At 52.0% G+C, this 21,728-nt stretch overlaps 2 protein-coding genes across 6 annotated transcripts; both read right to left on the reverse strand.

Moving 5' to 3' along the window:
* Window positions 1-263: 263 nt before the first annotated feature.
* IFFO1 (intermediate filament family orphan 1) lies at window positions 264-9,512 on the reverse strand. 4 transcript variants are annotated; one of them, XM_048963756.1, is made up of 9 exons: window positions 8,737-9,512; window positions 4,988-5,048; window positions 4,810-4,905; window positions 4,541-4,681; window positions 3,467-3,627; window positions 2,464-2,584; window positions 1,785-1,877; window positions 1,479-1,609; window positions 264-1,254 (listed from the first exon to the last, which is right to left on the reverse strand). In XM_048963756.1, the coding sequence occupies exons 1-9, from the start codon at window positions 9,450-9,452 to the stop codon at window positions 1,152-1,154; spliced, it is 1,623 nt and encodes a 540-aa protein (XP_048819713.1). In that variant the 5' UTR covers window positions 9,453-9,512; the 3' UTR covers window positions 264-1,151. The 4 variants fall into 4 exon arrangements, with proteins under 4 accessions (XP_048819713.1, XP_048819693.1, XP_048819703.1 ...); XM_048963736.1 differs by having other exon boundaries at window positions 3,467-3,651; XM_048963746.1 differs by having other exon boundaries at window positions 1,785-1,880; window positions 8,737-9,510.
* Window positions 9,513-15,890: 6,378 nt separating this feature from the next.
* Window positions 15,891-21,536, reverse strand: NOP2 (NOP2 nucleolar protein). Of its 2 annotated transcripts, none has more exons than XM_048929182.1 (16): window positions 21,369-21,536; window positions 21,244-21,289; window positions 21,101-21,165; window positions 20,644-20,912; window positions 20,316-20,356; window positions 19,989-20,146; window positions 19,085-19,284; window positions 18,900-18,989; window positions 18,732-18,819; window positions 18,479-18,619; window positions 18,179-18,318; window positions 17,845-17,934; window positions 17,426-17,548; window positions 17,255-17,352; window positions 17,033-17,163; window positions 15,891-16,922 (listed from the first exon to the last, which is right to left on the reverse strand). In XM_048929182.1, the coding sequence occupies exons 1-16, from the start codon at window positions 21,472-21,474 to the stop codon at window positions 16,669-16,671; spliced, it is 2,040 nt and encodes a 679-aa protein (XP_048785139.1). In that variant the 5' UTR covers window positions 21,475-21,536; the 3' UTR covers window positions 15,891-16,668. The 2 variants fall into 2 exon arrangements, with proteins under 2 accessions (XP_048785139.1, XP_048785129.1); XM_048929172.1 differs by having other exon boundaries at window positions 19,989-20,149.
* Between the last annotated feature and the right edge of the window lie 192 nt (window positions 21,537-21,728).

Below are 21,728 nucleotides of genomic sequence, written 5' to 3' on the forward strand. Positions count from 1 at the left end.
GTCAGAAACCAAGCTCTTAGACAGGAAGGTCTCTAGGCACAAACCACGTTCAGCTTAGTTTCCTCTAGGAACTGAAATTGTCCCAATATCACAGCGCTGCTTAGTCATTCCCCCATCAACTAATCTCAGCCTGTTAACCAAACTTTTTCTGCAGTTGGGTTTTTTTGATATTTTAAAATGCAAAGCAGGAGAAAGCTTGAGTGAGAATGCTGGCCTGCAGTGAAGGGGTGCAGACACATTGAAGGAAAGTGCCGTAGCGTCAGTGCAGATAAAACAATTGGGTTCACGTTTATTTTTAGCCCGGAGCTTGGCCCACGCAGTACCAGCATTACATGCAGCCCTTTGAGGGCCTGTAACTGCCAGAAGAGGAATCTCACCACCAGCACCTTCTGAGGGATGGAGCACCCTGCAGGCCACGCTGCAGCGGGCCTGGTGTGGGGATGGGCAGTGGAGCCCTGCTTCCAGCAGTATAGCCCAACACCTGCTGCAGCCCAGTGAGAGCCCACACCTGTAGGAGCTGTAGAAAAGGCATCAGTCCCGTTTAATGATTCCTGGTCTCTGTAACAAATGTGCTGCTGACGCGCAGCAAAGCAAAGTGCATGGTGAGCGGGACTTGGTCCCTGCTCCGAAGGAGGGGAGAGTGGTGGGGCCTGGCACAGCTCCAGGGCCACCCCAGTGCCTGGGGAGCAGCAAGGATGGGAAGAGCCCCAGGCTCGGTCCAGTTGGCACCAGGGTCAGGTCCAGTTTGCAGGGAGGTACAGCTCGAGTTCGACTTCTGCATGGCGTGAGGAGGGCCAGGGGCAGGTCGGATATGCCAGGACAGAGTCTGGAGGAGGTTGTGTTTGGAGGACCTAGGACAGCCCCTGGAGAACACTGCTGTGGCAAGTTTGGGACCATCCTGCCTGAACCATGGTTAAACCAAAGCAGGGGAGAGGAACAGAGAAGGGGCCGGAGGTGAGCAGCCCGGACAGGTTTACCTAGCCATTTGCAAGACACCTGGTAGCAGGGGATCTGCCAGATGCCCCGAGGTGGGGGTGGGCCTGGCAACAAATGGTTACCAGCTGCTCCACATCCCTGACAGTCTCTCCCAGCTGCAGCTCAGACACCTCTCAGCCAGGAGTGGGGCGCTGAGGGAACAGGGCCTCCCCTCATTATCTGATGGAAGCATCGCTAGGGGGGTCACGATCCGACTCCTCACTCTCCTCATTGGGGGCTGACTCGCTGGTGGAGGCTGGGGTGAAGGCAGGAGACTTCCTGTAGAGAAGAATAAAGGCAGCAGTCACGGCACTGCTGAGGGGAAGGACAGAACACATCTGGTGGGCAGGGGGAAGAAGCTAAAATACCCACCCTGTCTGGTCTGTGATCTGTCTCCTCCCCACATCACACCAGGACAGGGAGTACTGCTTCAGCTCCCACTCACCACCACACTGGCTCCAGGCCCTGCTCAGCACACAGGAGTCCTGGTCCTCCAAGCTCACCTGTCCCCAGACTGGGTGATGAGCCGCCGGCAGGTCTCCATCTGCACATCCAGACCTCGTTTCATGCTGCACATCTCCATGTACTCATGCAGGTGCCGGTTCATATCATTCTTGGCCGTGGCCAGCTCCAGCTGCCAAAGGAGAGCAATGTAGAGATGAGCCTAAAGCATACTGCAATGCAGAGCATGGGGCACAGCCAGATATGAGGCTGCCATCCCACTGCTAACAAAACAACTGCACAACAGTTGGTTTCTCCCACCTGCAGGAACCCACTCCCCCATTTCCCACCCTTCCTCCTTCCTGCACCTCTATTTGGTCGATGGTTTCCTGGTACTCCTTCTCACGGCTCTTGAACAACGACTCTGTGTCTTTGATCACCTTCTCCAGGCTGTCATCCTGCTGCTGAGGAGAACAGACAGCATGTTTAGAGGCAGAGAGGTATCCAACATGTGGAGCCAGAGGAAAGAGAGACAAATCAGAGAGAGAACTGGCAGCACTGAATTAAGAGGAAAAAGCTCACGAGCAGTATGGCCAGATGACAGACATGAGTCAGCCCTGCAAACACGAAGCAGAGAGATCTGAGATGTACCATACTGGACAGTCAGCACGACAGCCCAGAAAAATCCCAGAAAAACCCAATAACTTCAGAGAGAACAACTAATATCCTGCACATAGTGTTCAAGCACATGTTCCCAGAGGACCAACAAGGTCCAAAGGTGAAGACAGCAGAGCCTTTGGCCAGACTTTGTGGCCTCAGTTTGGGCAGTTGCTGCCCCAGCAGTGGGCAAGGGCCATGAGAGCCCAGGGTGGCCAGAAGAGCCAGCTGGGTCTGGGAAACACATGAGAATGGGCCCAGGAGGGAGGAAAGGACTCTGAAGCTCAGCCACTGAACAAACACCTCCCAGGGCTCAAGCAGAACTGAGCACCCCAAACATCAAGTGCAAGCCCCGGGCTGAAACCAGAGAAAGCATGGCTCCACTGTTACCTCCCCCTGCACCTCTGCAGCTGCAATGGCGTATCCAGAGAAATCCTCCCAGAGGAGCAGTGTCTCTTCTGTTTCCTCCCACGTGAGGCTGTCACAGTCATCTTCAAAATCATATTCCCTCCTAGGGGCAAGGGGACAAGCATGTCAGCACAATGCAGAAAAACTTTTGCCATGAGGACAGGCACAGCCCTGCCAAAGACCCTGCCCTGGCTTGCAGGGCACTACAGCCCTCTGATGTCTGTTCCTAGGTGAGCTCAGGCATGCCCCAAACCAACAGCTGATGGGGAGGGGGCCAGCTTTATGGTCAGAAGCCCCAAACTGAGGTAGTGACTCACAGAATCCAGGAGCAGTGGTGAGAAGAGGAACATGGCAGAGGGAAGATGGCTCAGCACTGCTCTTAGTGGCACAAGCCACCTGGGAGGGCATTACCATGCAAGTGAGAGCACAGTGGAACTGAAACAAGCCCTCTGGAGAAATACATCATCCCTCCTGTCCTTCAGAGGCTATGGGGTGGGAAGCAGGTTGGGAATACCCCAGGACAAGAGGGCAGGGCTACAGACAGCACTCAAGCACCAAAAGCAGCATCCTCCCCAAGGCCATGGAGGGCTCAGGTGCTGGTCAGTTTCTCCTCAGCATAGCCACAGAGCACAGGGCATAAAGAGCAGCCCTGAAGGAGCTGCCACCTCAGCATTGCCCAGAAAGGAAAAGCAGCAGACTTCTCCCACCCCTTACTCCCCATCCACCAGCCTGCACAGCCAGGGCAACCAAGGAGAAGACCGGTGCCTGGCAGGGTGGAGAAAGCCAGAATGACCCACACCATCAGAAGGCCTGGTCAGGAGGACAGCCCACAGATATGGCATTGTTTTATAGCTAACAGCACAAAGCCACAGCCTGCAGCCAGGCTGGCCACACATTCACTTGTGTGGCAGAGCTCAGCGCTCTGCTGCTTGAGGTGGTGTGGGGCTGCAAGGGGTCAGCTGGAGTGAGGCTAGGCCACACTCACAGCTGGTTCAGCATCCTCTGCATTTCCTCATTGATACTCATGGCTGTGGTCTCGTCCTCTTCTTCCTCATCAGGCTTTCTGGAGGCATCGCTCTCTGACAGTGAAGTATCTTCATCGCTGACCTGCTTCCGCTCCCGCTTCCGCCCCATCGAGGCTGGGACCTTAACGGGAGACAAGTGCAGAGACTACAGAAACGAGGCCGGGTCCGAGGTCAGGAGTAGGCAGTTGAGAGGAGATGGAGGGAGAAGGAATGACGGGGGACAGACGGACGGGGAATGAGAGAAAGAAAGAGAGGAAGGAAGAAAGAAAGAAAAGCGAGAGAGAGAGAGACGGGCTTATTATGATCAGGTTAAAGATGGTGCAATGGATAAAATATGGTTTTAGCGTTTTTCTAAAATTAAAACTAAGCAACTAAAGATGGACTCTATGAATCTGATGAAAAAAAACAATGTGATTTTATTGCAGAACTCAAATCACCCACCACCCCAGACCAGAGACAGAGGGAAACACAGAGACAGGAAAAAAGAGACAGTCTAAAAAAAGTGAAGTATGTCAATATTTACAGTCCAGCCTCATAGAAAGTTTATAATTTGTACAGTTTCTCAACTGAATGAAACTAACCAGTTGCTTCTGTAGGAAACAAATTAAGACAGAAATGCAGCAACATTCAGAAAGAGGAAAGAGACAGAGACAGAGAAGAGTGACAGAGAAGATGATGGAGAGGGGAAGGGGAAGGAAAGAGATGGAGTTAGAGACAGACACTGGAGCCACTTGTCTCCCTCCTGCAGCTGCTGCCCTACCGCTGTGGCATCCCAGGGCCCAATACTACACATCAGCAAGAGGTTGAAGGGACATGATGCCCAAAGCAACACTTGGAGCTTTCCACTCTGCCTTTTCACCTGATGCTTCCAAAGGGCATCATTCAAGAGGAGACAGAGAGCAAGGGACCATAAGGAGCAAAGGGCAGGTGATAAATTGCCTCTCCTAGAGGGGTTATGTTGCTGCCTCTTCTACCTCCTTTGGGAACTCTCCTCCCCAGAGCTAGCTGCTGAGACTGGGACGGGTGCATCTCACCTGAAACATCTTGATCATGTCCTCGCAGTTCCGCTGCTGTGCCACATCACATAGCTTGGCAGTGATATCAATGCGCCGGCAGATGTCCATGTCCACCTTCATGGCCTTCTCCTGGATCTTGGTGTCCAGCTCTGTGATGTTCTGAACCCACAGTGGCCAGCACAGTGCCACAGAAAGGGGATAAAGGAGGAGCATTAGGCAAGGCACATGACACCAAAGCTCCCTTGTTCCCTTGGTAAAATAACTGCCTCCCAGGGCTATGGACTCACATTGCTCATCAGTCCCTTGAAGACAACAAGCTCTGCCTTAAGTTGTTCCACCTTCATGGCCAGTTCCTCCTGGCATGCTTCAGCCTCCTGGGCTTCCTGCTCCAGGGCAGAGGAAGGTGCACACATTAGCCCCAGCAAGGGGCAACAGGGAGCAGGGGAAGAGTGCAAGAGTGCTCACCTCCTGCAGCTCTGTGACTCGGTCCTGAAGTTGGACACGAACTGTGTACTCCTCTTCCCACCTAGGGAGAGAAATGCACTGCTCAGATCTTGTGCCACAGGCTGCTGGAGAGAACAGACCAGCAGCTGCTCACTCCACAGCAACCCCAGAGGGAGCAAGGATGGCAGCAGTGCAGAAGGCAGAATGTGTCTGGGAATATATTGCCATTTGTTTCTAGTTGGCCACAACTGCTAAACGCCCATCAGCCCTCCTGGTCACAAACGCAGTCCCACAATGCTCTCTACCAACCTTGCTTGAGGCCAGCCATGTCTCCCTGCTTTGTGGTAGGGGGAGCTGGGGACACCAACACAGCCCTGCACAGCAGCTGCTCTGCATGCCCTGCAGCCCACCAGCTGCTTTGGCCACCCACAGCCCCTTGGTCTTGGGTTATGTTCAGCCACAACACGTAGGAACGGGCTTTGGGTTTCTCTGCATACAGCAGAGCTGCACCCATCTACATTGTATTTGTGCAGTTCAGGTCGCCCAGAAGCATGGAACTCTATCTAATATCACGTTACATGGCCGTGCTGTACACTTCAATGTGAAGGTCAGAATGAAAAATATTGTTTTGTCCTGCAAGGAAGCGTGACAGGTCATGCCTTTATATGCCAGCTTGCAGCATATTAGCCCACAGATAGATTGGAATGGATGGTGGGTGCTGCATTAGCCTATGCAGCTCTGCAGCAAGCCCACACCAGTCTGCCTGTGCAGTCTGTCCAGATACATCGCCCCACAGTGGACCACACCATATTTCCCAGCCATGAGCTCATCACCTTGGGTTATGCTGCGGTGTTGGCCCAGCCCCTGTTTGGCTGGGAGGCCACCAGCTGCACAGCCGTTTGCTAAATGTTTGCTAAATGATGATCGCAGAGAGCAAATGGGCTGGTACGTGCCCCACACCCATGGCTGTCCCACACAGTGCAGGACACTGCAGGACCACTGTGGTGCTGCTTCAGGCTCCTTGGAAAAGCAGAATGTCTCTGATAGAATAAAATTTGTCTGGAAAAGCAACAAGGGCCAGACCCTGCCTGTGCTGGGATCCCTGGTTTCTGTTTAAAGCTTGCAAGCACCACTGACTCCAGCTTTTAAGGTTGTACAAGGACATGTAGAACTTCTCTCGCTTACAAGTGTGAAAAATAAATCCCAATGACTGGGAAACCAGAGAGCTCCTGAAAAGCCCTCACTCTCATCATTTCAAGGTATGAAGATGATGCCATGATTTGGAGAGTCCTGAAGCAGGCATTTTTAAGCTCTTATAGCTGGCAATGCTTCTCCTTATTCAGACAAGGAGAAAGCGTGCAGTCCTATCGTTGTGGGTTTCATCCCACAGCTTCAGAGGGGGAAGCAAAAGGGTTTTGCACCCCTTTGTGGGAAGAAAAAGACGAAGAGCGGGAAGGAGAAAGTTAAAAGGTGGGATTTTCCTTATATGGGAACCTCTCAAAAAAGGCCTCTGTCCCTGGGGAGAAGATGCATTCCACCACTGAAAAAAACTGTCAGCGTCTTTCAGCATGGAGCTTACTCGCTCTGTTGGTCTCCACCTTCTTCTGGGCTCCGTACTGCCCAATCTGCCAAAGCTTTGGGAGAATTCATGCTACAAAAGACCAGTAGAGATCATGTAAATGCTGACTTAATGCCAAAAAGTAAGAAGGATTCACGCTGTAAAAGATAAATAAGCACATCCATCCCTTACAAACCTCATTCTCTCAGGCTCATCTCCTGCCTGGCTCCGTTTCCCTGCTCCATCCTGCAATGCACCACTCCTAATTATAACCTGGCTGCATCACTGCACCCAGCCTGGAGAAGCCAGCAGTCTGCCAGGCTGATGCCACCTGGACCAAAGCTTTGCTGTTTGACGCCAGCTTGCAGCCACCCCACCCTGTCACCACAACGATGCCTGTCCCTCCCATGCCACCAGTCTGCCCAGAGGGAGAGGGCAGAGAGCACATTTCAGCAGCAGGCAAAGCCAGCTCCCCCCTACTCTCCTTCCCCCCCCCCCGCTAACCTCAGGCCACCAAAGTTGGGGACGTGACAAGTTCCTTTGCCAGAGCCACCTCTGCTCTCACACAGCAAAGGGGACGTCAGTGCTGGCCCATGGTGCGGGTACAGCACGGAAACGGGATCCTCCTCTGCCATCCCCCATTTGGGACCCAGTGTAGGAGGGGGTCTGGGGGTGGGATCTGCTTTCTCCTGCCCCTAGTAACACTGTCCAAAAATAGATCCCCTCCAGTAACATTGGCCCGTGGCCTTCCTCACTGCCTGTCCCCAGCCAGCAGGATGCACCACAACCCACTCTCTCTTCTGCCCAGGCTTCAGCAGCACCAGCAGACTGCAGTCAGACACCCCAGCTAACATGCTCACAAACCCAAGAGGTGGTGGCATCCTAGTTGGGTATCTGACTACTGTCTCCCATCCTTCTTCAGAGCTCTCTGCTTTTCCCCTCCCAAAAGGTGGCCCCACTCTCTGCTCAGGTTGCCCTGACACGGCACTAGCTCCCTGCTATCTGATCTAAAAACACTGAGAAAGGAGAGTTGCCTGCCTTGCGGAAGGAACCCAAGCCGTGCTCAGTGAAAAGCCCTTAGGTGCACAGAAAAGCAGCGGCAATTAGGAAAAAAATGAGATGTCAACTCCCTTCTCATATGCCTCACTTGGTGCTTCAGAGCATCAGCTGTGCAGCAGGAGCATCTGCCCAGACAAAGCCTTACCAAGCCAGAAATGGAAGGTGTCATATTGGGTCCCAAGCCCCGACTTTAGCACCAGATCTCACAGCTCCAAGGCACAGGGCACTAGTATGCTTCAAGTGCAACATTTTGCTCCTTCAGTTATTTAACAACGTACTTTACAAGTGTCCTACAACTTCACAGAGTGATCTCTCTCATCCCAAGTCGGTGAGCAGCCAGCAACCCACCCGCACTGCCCCAGGCCTTGCTCCAGCTGCTGACTGGTCCCATCCTGTGTGCCGCTCTTCAGACAGCCTCACCAGCCAGCTTGGAGCAGAGTGCTCCAGGCAAGGCACAGAGGATGCTCAGCCACAAGATCAGCGCGCCGGCACTGTGCCCTGCTCCAGAAGCGTGCCGTGCTGCAGCTATGGTATTGCAGAACCCTGAAGAACAGGGTGCTCCTGTACCCATTGCCACCTGTGGCAGAGCCCTGGCAACGATTTCTGGGTTGCGAAAGTGAGGGAAGAAGGAGAGGGCCTGGGGAGCCAGACCCCTGCATGCTGCCAGCTCCTCAGCACATCTGCACACACCTAGAGACCTCCTGGTGCCCTGACCCGTTCCGCTTCCTCACCACTGCACCCTCACCTTTCTCACCCACTTGCCAGCTGCTCCTCTTTCCCCAGCGCTTCCAGATGCCTTCCCTTTCAAAACCCTGGCTCCCAGCATCCTGCTATTTCTTCACACTCTGAGCCCCAGCCTGGAAAAGCACTCCTGGTCCTCATGCCAGGCTGAGAAGCCAGAAGGCACAAGGTCAGCATCCCAAGAGGTCTCAAGAGGCAGAAGGTGAGCAACGGCCCGACTAGCGCAGGACTGGACCAGACCTCAACCACCGACCGTGTGAACCTGAGGAGACCCAAACGCAGAGGGCTGCTCTCTGGGAGCACAATGACTCTCCACGCTCACGCCTTCCAGGGTCCGCGCTTGCGAGGCGAAGCCCGAGGTCCCGCTGCCAGCGCTTCCCCACGCGGAGCCCGCGGCCCGTCCCCAGCTCACCTGCGCTTGTACTCGTCGCGCTCCCGCTTCACCTTGGCCAGCACGTTATAGAGGGCGCGGATCTCAGGGGTGATGGTATCGATCTGCACGCCCACCCCGTCCGGGTGGATCCACGAGACCCCCGGCCCCTGCACCAGCGTGGTCTCCGGCCCCGGGCCCAGCCGCCGGGCCTGCGAGAAGGACCAGATGGTGCCGGGCATGAAGCGGGAGTTGGCCGCGAAGGGCGGCGGCTGGGCGGGGGCGCCGGGGTGGCAGCCCGGGGAGCCCAGCGGGCGGGCGGGCCCGCAGAGCGCGGCGGGGCGGCCGGCGGCCAGCGCCAGCCCCAGCGGGCGGATGGGCCCCACCAGGCCGGTCTGCACCGCCTGGTCGCGGCGCGGGGGACCGCGGGCCCGGCCGCCCTCCTCCAGCGCCTGCTGCAGCTGCTTCTCCAGCTGCCGGTTGCGCCGCTCCAGCTCGTGGACCTTGGCCAGGAAGCAGCGGAACCGCAGGTTCAGCGTCTTCAGCACGCTGATGTTGGAACCCAGGTCATTGCGGAGGGCCATGGCGGCAGGCGGCGCGGGGAAGGGGCCGGCAGCGGCCGGCGGCGGCGGCGGCGGGGGGGGGCCGCGCTCGGCCGCGAAGGGCTCTGCGGGCCGCGGGGCGGGCGGCTCGGCGCCGGGCAGCCCCTGCTGCTCCTGCGGCAGTAAGAAGAGGTTGGGGCCGAAGAGCGGGTTCATGGCTGCGGCGGGCCGGGCGCGGGGCGCGGGGGGAGCCGGGGCCGCCGGCGCCAATCGGGGCTCGGCGGCAGCGGGGGCCGGGCCCGGCGGCGGGGGCGCGGCTTCCGCTGCGGATGGGATGCGGCGGGAGCGGGGCGGCCCCGGGCCGGGCGGATGCTGCCGCGTGCCCTCCTTCGAGCCGGCCCGGGGAAGGCGGCTCCCCGCCCGGCAGTGGCTCTCGGGGCTTCCCCTAAAGCGCTCTGCTGGAGCCTCTCGCTGCCCCGCCAGCAGCTCGCGCTCGAGAAGTCGCCGCCCCGCGAGGGTACGGGAGGTCGTGCGGGGGCGCCCGGGCTCTGAAACGCGCTGTCTTGTGACCTCCTTGTTGCTTACCGAGTGGAATTAGTTCTGCCCGCAGTCTGAGCCCTCCTCGGGTTTTCTGCAGTCTTCCCCCAGCCCCAGCTCAGGGCTTGGACGATGGTCCCTTACGCCAATAGCGGAGGGAGGAACACACGCCGTGACTTGGGGTCCTCACACCCCCGAGGATGGCCGGCTGCGCTAGCCCAGCCACACTCTTCGCAGCCAGGCCTAGCTGGCAGTCCATCCCAGAGGCACCGAGGGTGGCACTGCTGCTTGTGTCCCATCACCTGCCATCAGCTTCCTTCAGTGCTTCTCTTCACAGGACTGGTCTCTGCTGCCGAACTCCAGCTGCCTGCATGTGCAGGGCTCCTCTTACAGCTAGAACCAACGTGAGAATAGGCACTTATCGACAGATGTGCTGATGTTTTTTTACACCCACGGATTCTAAGGCCAAGAGAGGACCACTGCATTTTCTGATCCCATGCAAAATAAAATCAGTGCAAATTTCTGTTGCTCGCTCAGGTGCTGGTGGGTGACTGTGTCTGTAGTTGCTGACAGCAAGATAGAAAGAGATCAGCGCTCTGCTGTAATCCATCATAGGCAAATCGAGGTGGATTCCCCAGGTGGATAGTCACATATTGAATTCAAGTGCCCTGCCTTGCTTTAACTTTCACTACCCATTTGAGATGCTCCTGTTCTCCCAGCTCACAGAGCCTTTTACTGGCTAATGCATGCTCCTACGCAGGCACTTAATAGATGAAACCCATCACTCAGTTATTCAGAGTGGCTCCACGGCTTTCCAAAAGGCTGCTATTTCAAGGCACAGGTAAACACCAGTGTCTGTAATACCCCATACAACCCAGTCCTCCTTCCCTAGCATAACACTCTCCTTGCACCATGCTCTGCTGGAATAATTCAACGTAAACTCTCCAAGTCTTGCTGCTTCCAGGACATGTTACTGTAGCCCACTCCTAGAATTAATTGCTCCTATCCATTCCCAGAGTTGGGTGCTGCTGTGGGCACCATTCATACCAGCAAAGCCAGCAGCCCAGATCTGCGTGCAAATGGGGAGTCACTGAAACACTTCTGGATTCAGCCCCTGCAAGCGTATGCATCTGTGTGGTTATATGCAATGAGATCTAGTACTCCAGGACCTAAATTTTGTACCCATATTTCTGAAATGTGCAATGCAGTATTTCAGTCCCATCCTCTGGATGTAGCCTGCCCATCCCCACCTCTGCAGCACACATCACTGCCAGCAGCGACAGCCTATATTGCTGTATTGCTGTTAGATTCTCTTCTGTTTCCATTACTTCTTCAGTGTTGTCCTCAGCCTCCTCCCCAGAAGTCTGTTTTCCTTATTTTGCCAGTAAGCAGTGCTGCATTTCCGCTTAATTTAAGATCTTACAAGTATGACGCTGCTCCTGTCACACTGGTGGTCACGCACCAGCTCATCTCTTCTATTTTCCAGGTTTGTTTTGCAACTTCTGGCCTTGTTTCTAGCCTAAATAATTTCACAGCATGTGTCAGCTGTGTTACAGAACTGCTTACTCTTTTTTTTTTTTTCTTTTTTTTTTCTCTTCAAGCTGTTAAATACCACCCAGTAAGATTTGCATGTAATACAGTGGAATAGATACCAAGACATATTGCACCAGTTTTCTCTCATTCAGCTTTTAATTTATGACAGTGTTTTTATACCCCAGCTCTGTTTCCAACCCTCAGTCCAGTTTCTCAGTTCTGAGACAGGGTGGTTGGAACTTGATGATCCTTGAGGTCCCTTCCAACCCGAGCCATTCTATGATTCTTGCTTTCCTCTGCCCCAGCTCTTGCTTTGGCAAGTTGTGTTACCAGCAGTTTTCAGACATTCAAATACACTAACAGAGGGCTCCAAAACGTGATCTAGCAGTTATGTTTTCCAAAATTCTTAGCTTTATGGTCATAATTCCCAGTGTAACAAGGAAATGCAAGCCAGGTGACCAGCTACAGCCCTGTTCAGGCAGCCTTACAACAGAGCACAGGGGCAAACAGCCTGCCTCTATTCCCCAGCTAGCTGAATACGGAGTGCTTCTTCCATGGCTTTGTGTTGGTATTTCAGAGCCACCTCATGTTATCCATCTGAGCAGTGATAACTGCTATGGCTTATGTAAAGATCAGAATGGGAGCAAACCACCTAAGAAAAGTGCAAGTTTCTTTCATCTTCCCTCAGCTACAGAAAAAGCTCACAGGCAAGCAAAACAGGAGAAATTACACTTGCGAAGAGACTGGTTTTACTCAAGAGATGAAGACAACAAGCATTCTCATCTTTCAGAGGAACCTGACATGACTTGGAGATTCACTGTTATGCTGGGATCCAAACCAAGTCCTTTCTACCCCTGCCACTAGGTATCAAGACAGAGGGGCTGTCAAGCCAGGATGCTACATGCTAGTGTAGGGACTGCAGCACACAGCAACACATCAGAACAGGTTAGTGTCACTGCCAGAAGGACAGGCACTGCTTCATGGGATCACAGAGTGGCTTGGGCTGGAAGGGACCTTAAAGCCAATCTAGTTCCAACCCGTAGGCAGGTCTGCCACCCATCAGAGCAGGTTGCGTAGGGCTCCATCCAACCAAGCCCTGAACACCTCCAGGGGTGGGACACCCACAGCTCCACTGGGCAGCCTGTGCCAGTGCCTCCTTGCCCTCTGAGTAAAGAATTTCTTCCTAGTAGAATTCCCAGCCTCACTAAACAAAAGCCACCCTGTATCTGGGATGTTTTAAATCTTCATAAGCTTCCACAGCTCTCTACACCTTGGGTGACTTAGATAGGCCCTATGATGTTATTATTGCTGGAAAACAGCAAACATCTGTTTCCTGTTCATTTTCTCAGTGTTGCTCACAATTTTATGCACCATTGTATCATTTATTTCCCCATAGTCTCTTCTCCATGCTTAAAAAGACCCGCTCTCCCACTGCCCCTCTTGCAGAAGCCATCCCATAGTTTTGGATGTATCTGTTCTCCTCTGAACATATTTTAGTTCAACGATCTTTTTTTTTTTTTTTCTTTTTTCCCTTGATAGACGACATTTGAAATGCAGAACTGAAGAAGTGTTATTTTATACAAGGAGGTAATTTTCTCTGCTTTGCAATCTAATAATTCTTTTCATATCAGTGCCTAGCATTGATTAATTTTTCTGAAAAGCCTTGGGAAAGCCTAGGGTCCTGTATGTCAGACAATCCAGAGACTTCACCACATAAGCTTGAAGTGAGACAGGTGCATTCAGAGGCCTCATAATTTGCTGTGAAACAGGGAAAAGTAATTTCCACCTCTAAGGGTATCTGGCTAACAACCAGTCAGCACAAAATGTCCAAGGAAAAAAAACCCAAACAAACCTAGAAGAAACAGAGATGTAATAAATTAAAAGCTAACAAGAAGATAACAGAGGCTGTAACAAAGACCAGAACTCCCAAGACACTGACAGACTGAACCATTGCAGGTATCACACAAGTGCATCCTTGAAAAGGTTCAGCCAGAAACTTCGTTAACTGATAAGAAAACTAAGATCGTGAGGTTTTAGAGGAAAATTTATTATGGGATGTTTGAAAACTGTTGCACTTTGTAAAAATTACTGTATGATGTTAAGGAGCAAAACTTGCTATGGAATTTTGATAGGAAGGATCAAATCTGGGGAAAAGGGGGTATCAAGATAAACCAGGGAGAAATAAAAAGGAGTAAACGGAGAAGTGGAGTGAGTACCAGAGACTAGTCTCAAGGAAACTCTCTGTTTAGTATGCCTGTCCAGCTGAGCTATGCACCCAATTACCACCAGCCAGGCTATCTCCATAGTAAGCTATTTGTGCTACCTTGGCAAGCATGTGTGTTTGGAAAAAAAAAAGTCTAACTTCAAGCTGGAATAACCAGTAAGTAGAATCAAGGGCCTGAAGGTATTGGCAGACCACAAGTCTGATGACCAGCAACCAGAGATCCATGAAAGCGTGCATATACAAGGTCCACTAGCATGCTCAAGGTATGATAAGCCTGTAAAAACAGGATTGGGCCATATTTGCCATTTCCATTTTGAGCACTCTTTGTATTTTCCTGAGCACCTACCACAGCACTTGTTTCTTATTTCTGCTGATTTCTCCATGGCTGGTCATATCTATCACATGTGTGTGTATTTCTGAAGTTCATGCTCAGCCTCACTGCTTGCTGAATGTGTTAACAGTACCTAGCTCCTTTAGCTTGCTGCATTCATCTGTCCTTAACATCATGCAAAAAATACTGTAATGGAATAATGGAATTATAGAATCATAGAATGGGTTGAAATGGGCCTCAAAAATCACCCAGTTTGAACCCTCTACCATGGGCAGGGTTGCCACCCACCAAATCAGGCTGCCCAGGGCTGCATCTACCCTGGCCTTGAACACCTCCAAGGAGGGGGCATCCACAATTTCTCTGTGCCAGTACCTCACCACCCTCTGAGTAAGGAATTTCACCCTAACATCTAACATAAATCTTCCCTCTCTTAGTTAAAAATTGTTTTTCCTTGTCCTAGCTTTATAAAACAGTCTAAGTCAGTCTCCATCCTGCTTATAAGCTCCTTTTGAGCACTGGAAGGCTGCAATGAGGTCTCCCTGGAGCATTTTCCAGGCTGAACAAGCGCATCTCAGTCTTTCTTCATAGGAGGGGTGCTGCAGGCCTTTGATAATCTCTGTGGCCTCCTCTGGACCCACACCAACAGCCCGATGTTTTTCTTGTACTGGGGGCTCTAGGCCTGGATGCAGTATTCCAGATGGGGCCTCACAAGGGCAAAGCAGAGGGGGACAATCATCTCCCTCTCCCTTCTAGCCACCCCTCTTTTGATGTAGCCCATGATGCAATCAGCCTTCTAGGCTGCACATGCACACTGTTGGCTCGCACCAAGCTTTTCCTCTGCTAGACCCCCCAAGTCCTTCTCCACGGGGCTGTTCTCAATGAGTTCTTCTCCCAGTTTATGCACATATCTGGGATTGCCTTAACCCAAGTGCAACATCTTGCACTTGGCCTTGTTAAACCTCATTAGGTTCTTAAGTGCTCACTTTTTGAGCACTTTGATTGTGTCAGCTGCACCACTCATCTTGGTGTCTTCAGCAAACTTGCTGAGTGCACTCAATCCCACTGTCTATGTCACTGACAAAGATTTTGAAGACAACTAGTCCCAAGACAGACCCCTGAGGAACACCACTTGTCACTGACCTCCACCTGGGTGTAGAGCTATTGACTACAACCTTCTGGCTGTGACATTCAAACCAATTCCTTATCCACTGAATACTCCTATCCTTCAAATCCATATCTCCAATTTAGAGATAAGGATGTGGTGTGGGACCGTATCAGTGGCATTACAGAAATCCAGGTAGATGTAATCACTTTATTTCTTTTGTCCTTCAGTGCCATCACTCCATTGTAGAAGGCCAGGCCAATATTCCACAAGATCACAAACCTCAACCAGGGCATGGGCACTACAGCCCAGACTACCTCTAATCTTAATTTCTTTAAATGACTTCCTCTGCAATGGTGAGTACCAGGTCCAGTAACAGTCTCTGGCTGGTTTGTCCAATACTTGACGTTATCCTCAACAGACTCCAGGGGTCTCCTGGATTGCCTACAACTTGCCATGTTGCTTTTCAACCACCCAAATGTCTGCTGGGAATCCCCCCAACAGAATGAAGGCCTGCAAATGCAATGGTTTTTGTAACTAAAGCAAGAATGCCTCGTCAGCCTGTTCCCCTTATCAGGCAGCCTGTAGTAGACCCTGACTCCACATGTCCTTCATTGGTCTGGTCCCTAATTTTAACACAAAACCTCTCAACCTGATTGTGTCTCTCATAGACAGCTCTTCACAATCCATTCACTTCCTAGTCAGTCCCTCCTGCCCTATCCCTTCTTAAAACTTGCAGTACATCAAGCTAATAGTACATCAAGTTCTCCCACAGAGCACGGGGAGAAAAACCAAGGCAAAGCCCCTGTGAGGTGAGCTAGCAAGACAAGTGTAGACACAAAAGTGAGACCTCAAGTACCCCAGCACCAGAACACTGGTGGAGTGGACACTTGAGAACAAATCTTATTAGAAAGCTTACTTATAGTCTCTAGAAAAAATATTTATTCACTGGGGAGCAGAACCAAAGAAGAGAACACAAGGTCACATTCCGGGCTGCCACAGAAATAGACATTACTGCTTGCTTTGTCACAAGAAAAAGTAACCACATCTGAACAAGCAAAAAGAGTATGACTGCACAGCACCTGGAGCAGCAGGAATTGCAGCTGCAGTCTGGAAGGCCAAGAAACAGGAGATGAATGTAGGCCAATTAACAGAGCATCATAAAAAGTTGCCCAGGGAATTTATGCAGCCCCTCTTTAGGGATCTTCAAAACCCACCTGGACGTGTCCCTGCCTGAGCACACGAGTAGGACCAGATGAACCCAGAGGTCCACGCCAACCTGAGCCATGCTGTAGTCCTGTGACAAGCACAGGGAAGAAGAGAGGACAATCACACACTCACAGAAAGTGACAAACAACAGCAGTAAGAACGAACACTGAAAACATCAGGACATCAGAAGAGAGTGGAAGGGGGTTCAGTTGCAAAGCAGTAGGGGGACACTGGCAAAATTCTGTATTCAATACTCAAGGGAAAAAGACAAAGTTTGAGCAAAAATATAAAACTTTTAATAAGTGGTGTGTCAGTCCTTGATGCAGAGGAAGGAAAGGAGTAAAAGGGGCTATGGCTGTCCTGGGTGCTCAGTACTGCAGCGATTATATGCAAAGAGCAGGAAAAACAGCACAATACAGCACAGTACAACACAGCCAGGGCAGCCCTAGCCTTTGCTCCCTAAGGAGGGAAACAGCACCTGGAAAAGCAGTTCCTCTCACTGTCCATTCTGTTTCACCTTATGCTTCTTTCTGTTAGGGACTTGAGCACAGGACTTATGGGGAGAAAGCCGGACAGCCTTCAAGGGCCTCCTCTGACCCTGCAGAGTACGTCTATTCTTCAAAGCAGGCTGTGGCTTCTTCTGTGCTTGGGCAATTTTTGACGACTCAAGTTTCTTCTTTTTTGCCTGTGGCTCCATGACTGTCTCAGGGCCAGTGGACGGATTTGCTGCTTCTGCAGCAAGCTCTTCGTCTGAAACAAAAGACAAAAGTGCTGTAGGAGGAACCCATGTGTTTTTTGCATGGGAAGCAGCCTGTGAGAGCAGGCTCAGGCAGCTCAGCAGAGCTTCCATACTAGGTTACCTTTCTGCGTCTTGGGGATGGAATTAGAGAATTTCTTTAACTTGGCAATGAAGAACCCATCCATATTATGGGTGTGGGGATAGAAACGCCGTGTAGACTTAAGAGAGGGATGGAAACGACGGTCCTTAAACCTGGAAGAGGAAGTGAGGTGAAAAATGCCTCTGCTGAAACTCTGGCAGCAAGGAACGGAGCCACCTATGCGACCTGTGGCTTAGCACACACCTGGTGAAGCCTTCCTTGCCAAAGTCCAGTCCTGTGGCCACCAAACGAACATTGCGTTTCTTCAGGGCGTAATCCACAACCCACTCATTCTCTTCCACCTACCAGAGGTTAAACGTTAGGATCCAAACTCACCATTCCTAAAGAGATAACCACGACAGAGCACAGACTTACTGTAATGGAGCACGTGCAGTAGACAACATAGCCCCCCGTCTCTGAGGTGGCATTGACTGAATCTATAGCACTGAGAAGCAGCTCCTTCTGCAAGTGAGCGCAGCGCAGGATGTCTTTCTCATCCTGTTAGTAAAAGACAGGTTAAGGGGTCAGAGACACAGGGAACAGCCCAGGCCTCTGAAACTGTTGCAAATGGAGAGATAACTGAACAAGGGACAAGATATGGGACTGGGTTTTTCTGCAGAACTAACATAAAAAAAACTAGTTTTAGCATAACACAGAAAATGGGCAAGAGCACAAAAATCCATTTCCCCTCTACAGAGGTTTGCCAAAAATGCAGTTGCCGTGAAGTCGAGAATCATCCATCCTCTCATAACTCACACCAGATCCCCCATCTGTTATCTGTACTCATCACTCACCTTATTGGTTTTGATAGCAGGATCCTTAGAAATGACACCTGTTCCGCTACAGGGAGCATCAAGCAACACACGGTCAAACCCTCCAAGTACCTACAGACAGAGATGAATTTAAAGTTATGCTGAGAACAAGACCGAGACTAAAAATGGAAACATGACTGGGGAGGCAGGAGATAGCTCATTCTTTCCCATCCACCTTCCTGTTTTCACACCAATTAACAAGCATAATTCCCAGTAGCTCTGCTTATCTTCCTATGACTTCACAGAACGTATCTTGCTAAAGGGACAGCACCAGGTAAGGATGGTAAGAACATCCCAGAGCAGACAGGGAACACACCTTGGGAAACTGGCGTCCATCGCAGTTACTCACTACTGTATTGGTGACACCCAGCCGATGCAAATTCCCCACCACACTACGCAGCCGCTCAGCATTGCTGTCATTGGCCAAGATCATCCCTGTATTCTTCATAAGTTGAGCTGCCAGAAGGCAAAACAGATCAGCAAGGGACTAAAAATTTCCTATGCTTTTACCCAGACACCTTTTCCTGAATTCAGTCCCATTCCATTTCCTCCTTCTACACAGATCAGTTCTAAGAGCATCCCTCCTGAGCCTCCCACCATGGCTTCAGGGTGGTACCTATGTAGCTGGTTTTGCCACCCGGGGCACAGCACATATCCAGGATGCGCTCATTCTCCTGTGGAGCCAGAGCCATAACAGGGAGGAGACTGGAAGCTCCTTGCAGCATGTAGTGTCCAGCCAAGTATTCAGGGGTGGCACCTGTGCAGGGATGGCAAAACAAAGAGAAAAAAAAAACACAACAACAAACAAATGAAATAAAGGGAACAGAGGGAAGATCAGCTAAACCTTGCAACAGGAAGGGTGATCTCACCAATGGGCACGGAGGAGTCATAAATAACAAGTCCAGTTTTTGACCACTTCCCCAAGGGGTCGAGATTCACACCACGGTTGATGAGAGCCTACAAGACAAGGAGATGGGGCTGAGTCACAATTCAAGTGTGATGGGCAGCACAGGAGACTGCCACAGGTTTCTGCTCACCTGCGCTAGGTCCCGTCGTCGCGTCTTGAGTGTGTTGGTGCGAATGGTCACGGGACGGGGAACCTCGTTGGCTTCCAGAAAGTTGATTAGCTAGATAAGAGACAAAAGGAAGGAGGTAAAAATGAAGTAGGGACGTTGCCAAATCCTCATCGGTCAGCCAAGACACAGAGCAGGCAGAACCCTACCTCAGGGAGTGGGAAGATATCCATGAGCATCTTGAGCAAGAAGTCACTGTAGGAGTAGTAAGCAGCCATATCCCGGCGCAACAGTGCAAGGTACTCTTGTCGTGTGCGTCCTTCTTCCCGCTTCACCCCAAAGTCCTGCAGCACCTCCATGTTGCTCTTGATGCGTTGGTGAATGACATGCAGGTCTGGTGGCTCAGCAGGTAGAAAGGCCATTAAGGGAACATGAACAGTGCATGAACTTGCACATTAAGTCCTTCATACGCACAGCCAGTCGCGCACGAGTCCTGAATCACCACATCACAAGAAAGGCCACGCTAGAGCACACACACATGCAGAGCTCAGTATTTACACTTCCAACAGAGCTCAGCAGAAGCAGGATTCAAAGGATAGATCTGAGCGGAAAAGCTCACTTTAGATAAGCATGAAAAAAAAAGGAAGAAGATAACAATGAGAAAGGTCTTTCAATGCTGAAAACACCATTTATACCAAAAAGGAGACCAGAAGTTCCCCAAAGGCAACTGGGGAACAGAGGAGAAAGAGACAAGATTAAATCGCATAGAGGACAGTAAATGAAAATCACTGTGTATGCTGGAATCGCTGTTAGGCAAAAACCCTACAAACTGGCTGGATACAGGCCTGCTAGGAAAATTAGGGCAGAGGATGATAAACGATGCTTTAAGACCAGAAAGACTGGGGGAGGCTCTGGGCTCTGTACAGGTTGTAACATACTTCTTAACTGTGCTGTACACTGTTATGATAGCTCATCTAAAAATGCCTCATTAGACACAGAGCACTTGTGCTAAAACAATACTCGTAATGAAATAAAGCAAATCTCTTCAGTTGTATCTAGGCTCAATACTGCTGCCTACATACAGCTTATGGATGTTACAGATGAAAAGGATATTCTCTTTCTCAATCTGTTCATCAGTTGGCAATTTGAATTCTTCATCTATCTCCACGTTGAGCTGCAGATCTGCATCTTCTTTTTCCTTCTGTCCTGTTTTCTGCCTGCTGGTCTCCTCGGCCACCTCATCTTCCTCACTATCATCTTCACTGAGATCTCTGCTAAGTGTAAAGAAAAGAAGGAATGTTTCAGACAAAACAGTGCTGCACAGATACTTCACAATTATTGTCTTGTTAGTACAAGAGAATGAAAAAGAACAAAAGCAAGTCGGGCTTCTCACCCATCCAGGAAAGGCTCCACTAACTCACAATGTGGAAAAATACTTACTCAGCCTTTTGCTTCAGGGCGGCTTTCTCAATGGGCAGCAACTAAACAGAGAAAGAAAAGGTTAATGAAGCAATGTCATTGGGTGCCCCCTTTATCCTCTGCCCCCTATAATTTTTTTCTGCTCTGTTTAAAATGGATAATAAGAGACTTGGTGTCATACTGGGTCCAGCTGCCAAACCTGAATTTGCTCTGATGGGGTGGGGAAGGCTCTCCAGCACCCTCACCCCAGCTCCTATAGTCAGGTTGCCTTTTTCCCCCAAGCCTGCTGAGCCCCTGCAGCCAGAAAAGCCGAGGATTCCTTGCAAAATTAAAGCCGAAGAGCTCTTACTTCTTCCTCATCAGAAGATGAGGCACCATAGTCATCCATCAACTCCTCGCTGCTCCCATCCTCTTCCTCCTCCTCCATCTCCCAGCTGTCCTCTTCCACCTCGCCATTGCTGGATAACTCCACGCTGGTTCTCTTGGAGAGGCTCTTCTTGCCTTTGGCTGGGGTCAGCCATTTTGCGTTATCATCTTTGAAGCCAGACTGGCGCTGAGGGGCATGTCCCACTGCCTTTATGGGACTAACCTCCTTCTGAGAATCCCCCTGCTCTTTAACTGCAGCGGAACAAAAGGTTAGAAGGTAGGCAGCGTTCCAAAGAGCAGCTGCCCCACGCCGTCAGCTCTGTGCGCACCTAAGGCCCCCCGCCCGGTCCCGAGCACCGGCCGAGGGAAGAGCCGACGGGAGCAGCCGAGTACACGCTTCTGCGGGACGCACCGCAGGGCGCGATGCCCCCGCCACTCACCCACGGGCCGCCGACCTCCTCCCGGCGCCGTCCGCCCCGCCACCCCCAGTCGTCTCTTGGCGGCCCTGCAGCGGAGGGAAGCGGTCGTGAGACCTCAGACCAGCCCCGGTCAGGAACCGCGCACCGGGCCGGGCAGCCCTCACCTCCTCCGCGCGTGGCTGGACAGCTTCTTCCGGCCGCTCTCCGCCTCTGCGGAAATAGAAGCGGCACTCAGGCGGCACGCTCCGAGGCACCGCCAAGGCCCCGCGCCGGCTCGGGCCGCACTTACCGGGCGGCAGGAAGCGGGCCAGTTCCACCTCAGCTCCCCGCTGCTTGCGGGCCTTGCGCCCGGGGCCGCGCTTCTCTTTCCTGCTCGGGTCCAGCTTCCGCCCCATGGCTCCGGTACCGCCGGGACCGCCGCGGCCCCACGTGCGGGCCTGCCCTCCGCGCACGCGCACGGCCGCCGGCCCGCCCCCGGCCCGCCATTGGCTGCGGGCAGGAACGTCACGAGCCGGCGCGAGAGCCGCGGCCCGGCATGCGGCAGGGCGGAGAGCCTGGGGCCGCTGCAGGCCGCCGGGACGGGCGTCCTCCACGACCCGTCCTGCGAGGCGGAAACGTAGGAAAAGCAGAAGGCGGGCGGCAGCGCAGG

The sequence above is a fragment of the Lagopus muta genome, chromosome 1, assembly GCF_023343835.1.
Source record: "Lagopus muta isolate bLagMut1 chromosome 1, bLagMut1 primary, whole genome shotgun sequence".
In the NCBI taxonomy this organism is placed as follows: Eukaryota; Metazoa; Chordata; class Aves; order Galliformes; family Phasianidae; genus Lagopus; species Lagopus muta.

Excerpts from the sequence above, each read along its gene's own strand:
- NOP2 (XM_048929172.1), bottom strand. The coding sequence starts at position 21,474 with ATGGGGCGGAAGCTGGACCCGAGCAGGAAAGAGAAGCGCGGCCCCGGG. Across the intron at positions 19,285-19,988 it reads TGAACAGATTGAGAAAGAGA|CTGCTGAGCCACCAGACCTG; the intron begins ATATCCTTTTCA and ends TGGCCTTTCTAC. Across the intron at positions 18,319-18,478 it reads TGGCAAAACCAGCTACATAG|CTCAACTTATGAAGAATACA; the intron begins GTACCACCCTGA and ends GCCTTCTGGCAG.
- IFFO1 (XM_048963726.1), bottom strand. The coding sequence starts at position 9,452 with ATGAACCCGCTCTTCGGCCCCAACCTCTTCTTACTGCCGCAGGAGCAG. Across the intron at positions 5,049-8,736 it reads CGCGACGAGTACAAGCGCAG|GTGGGAAGAGGAGTACACAG; the intron begins GTGAGCTGGGGA and ends TTCTCTCCCTAG. Across the intron at positions 3,652-4,540 it reads ACATGATCAAGATGTTTCAG|TCTCTGCACTTGTCTCCCGT; the intron begins GTGAGATGCACC and ends TCGTTTCTGTAG.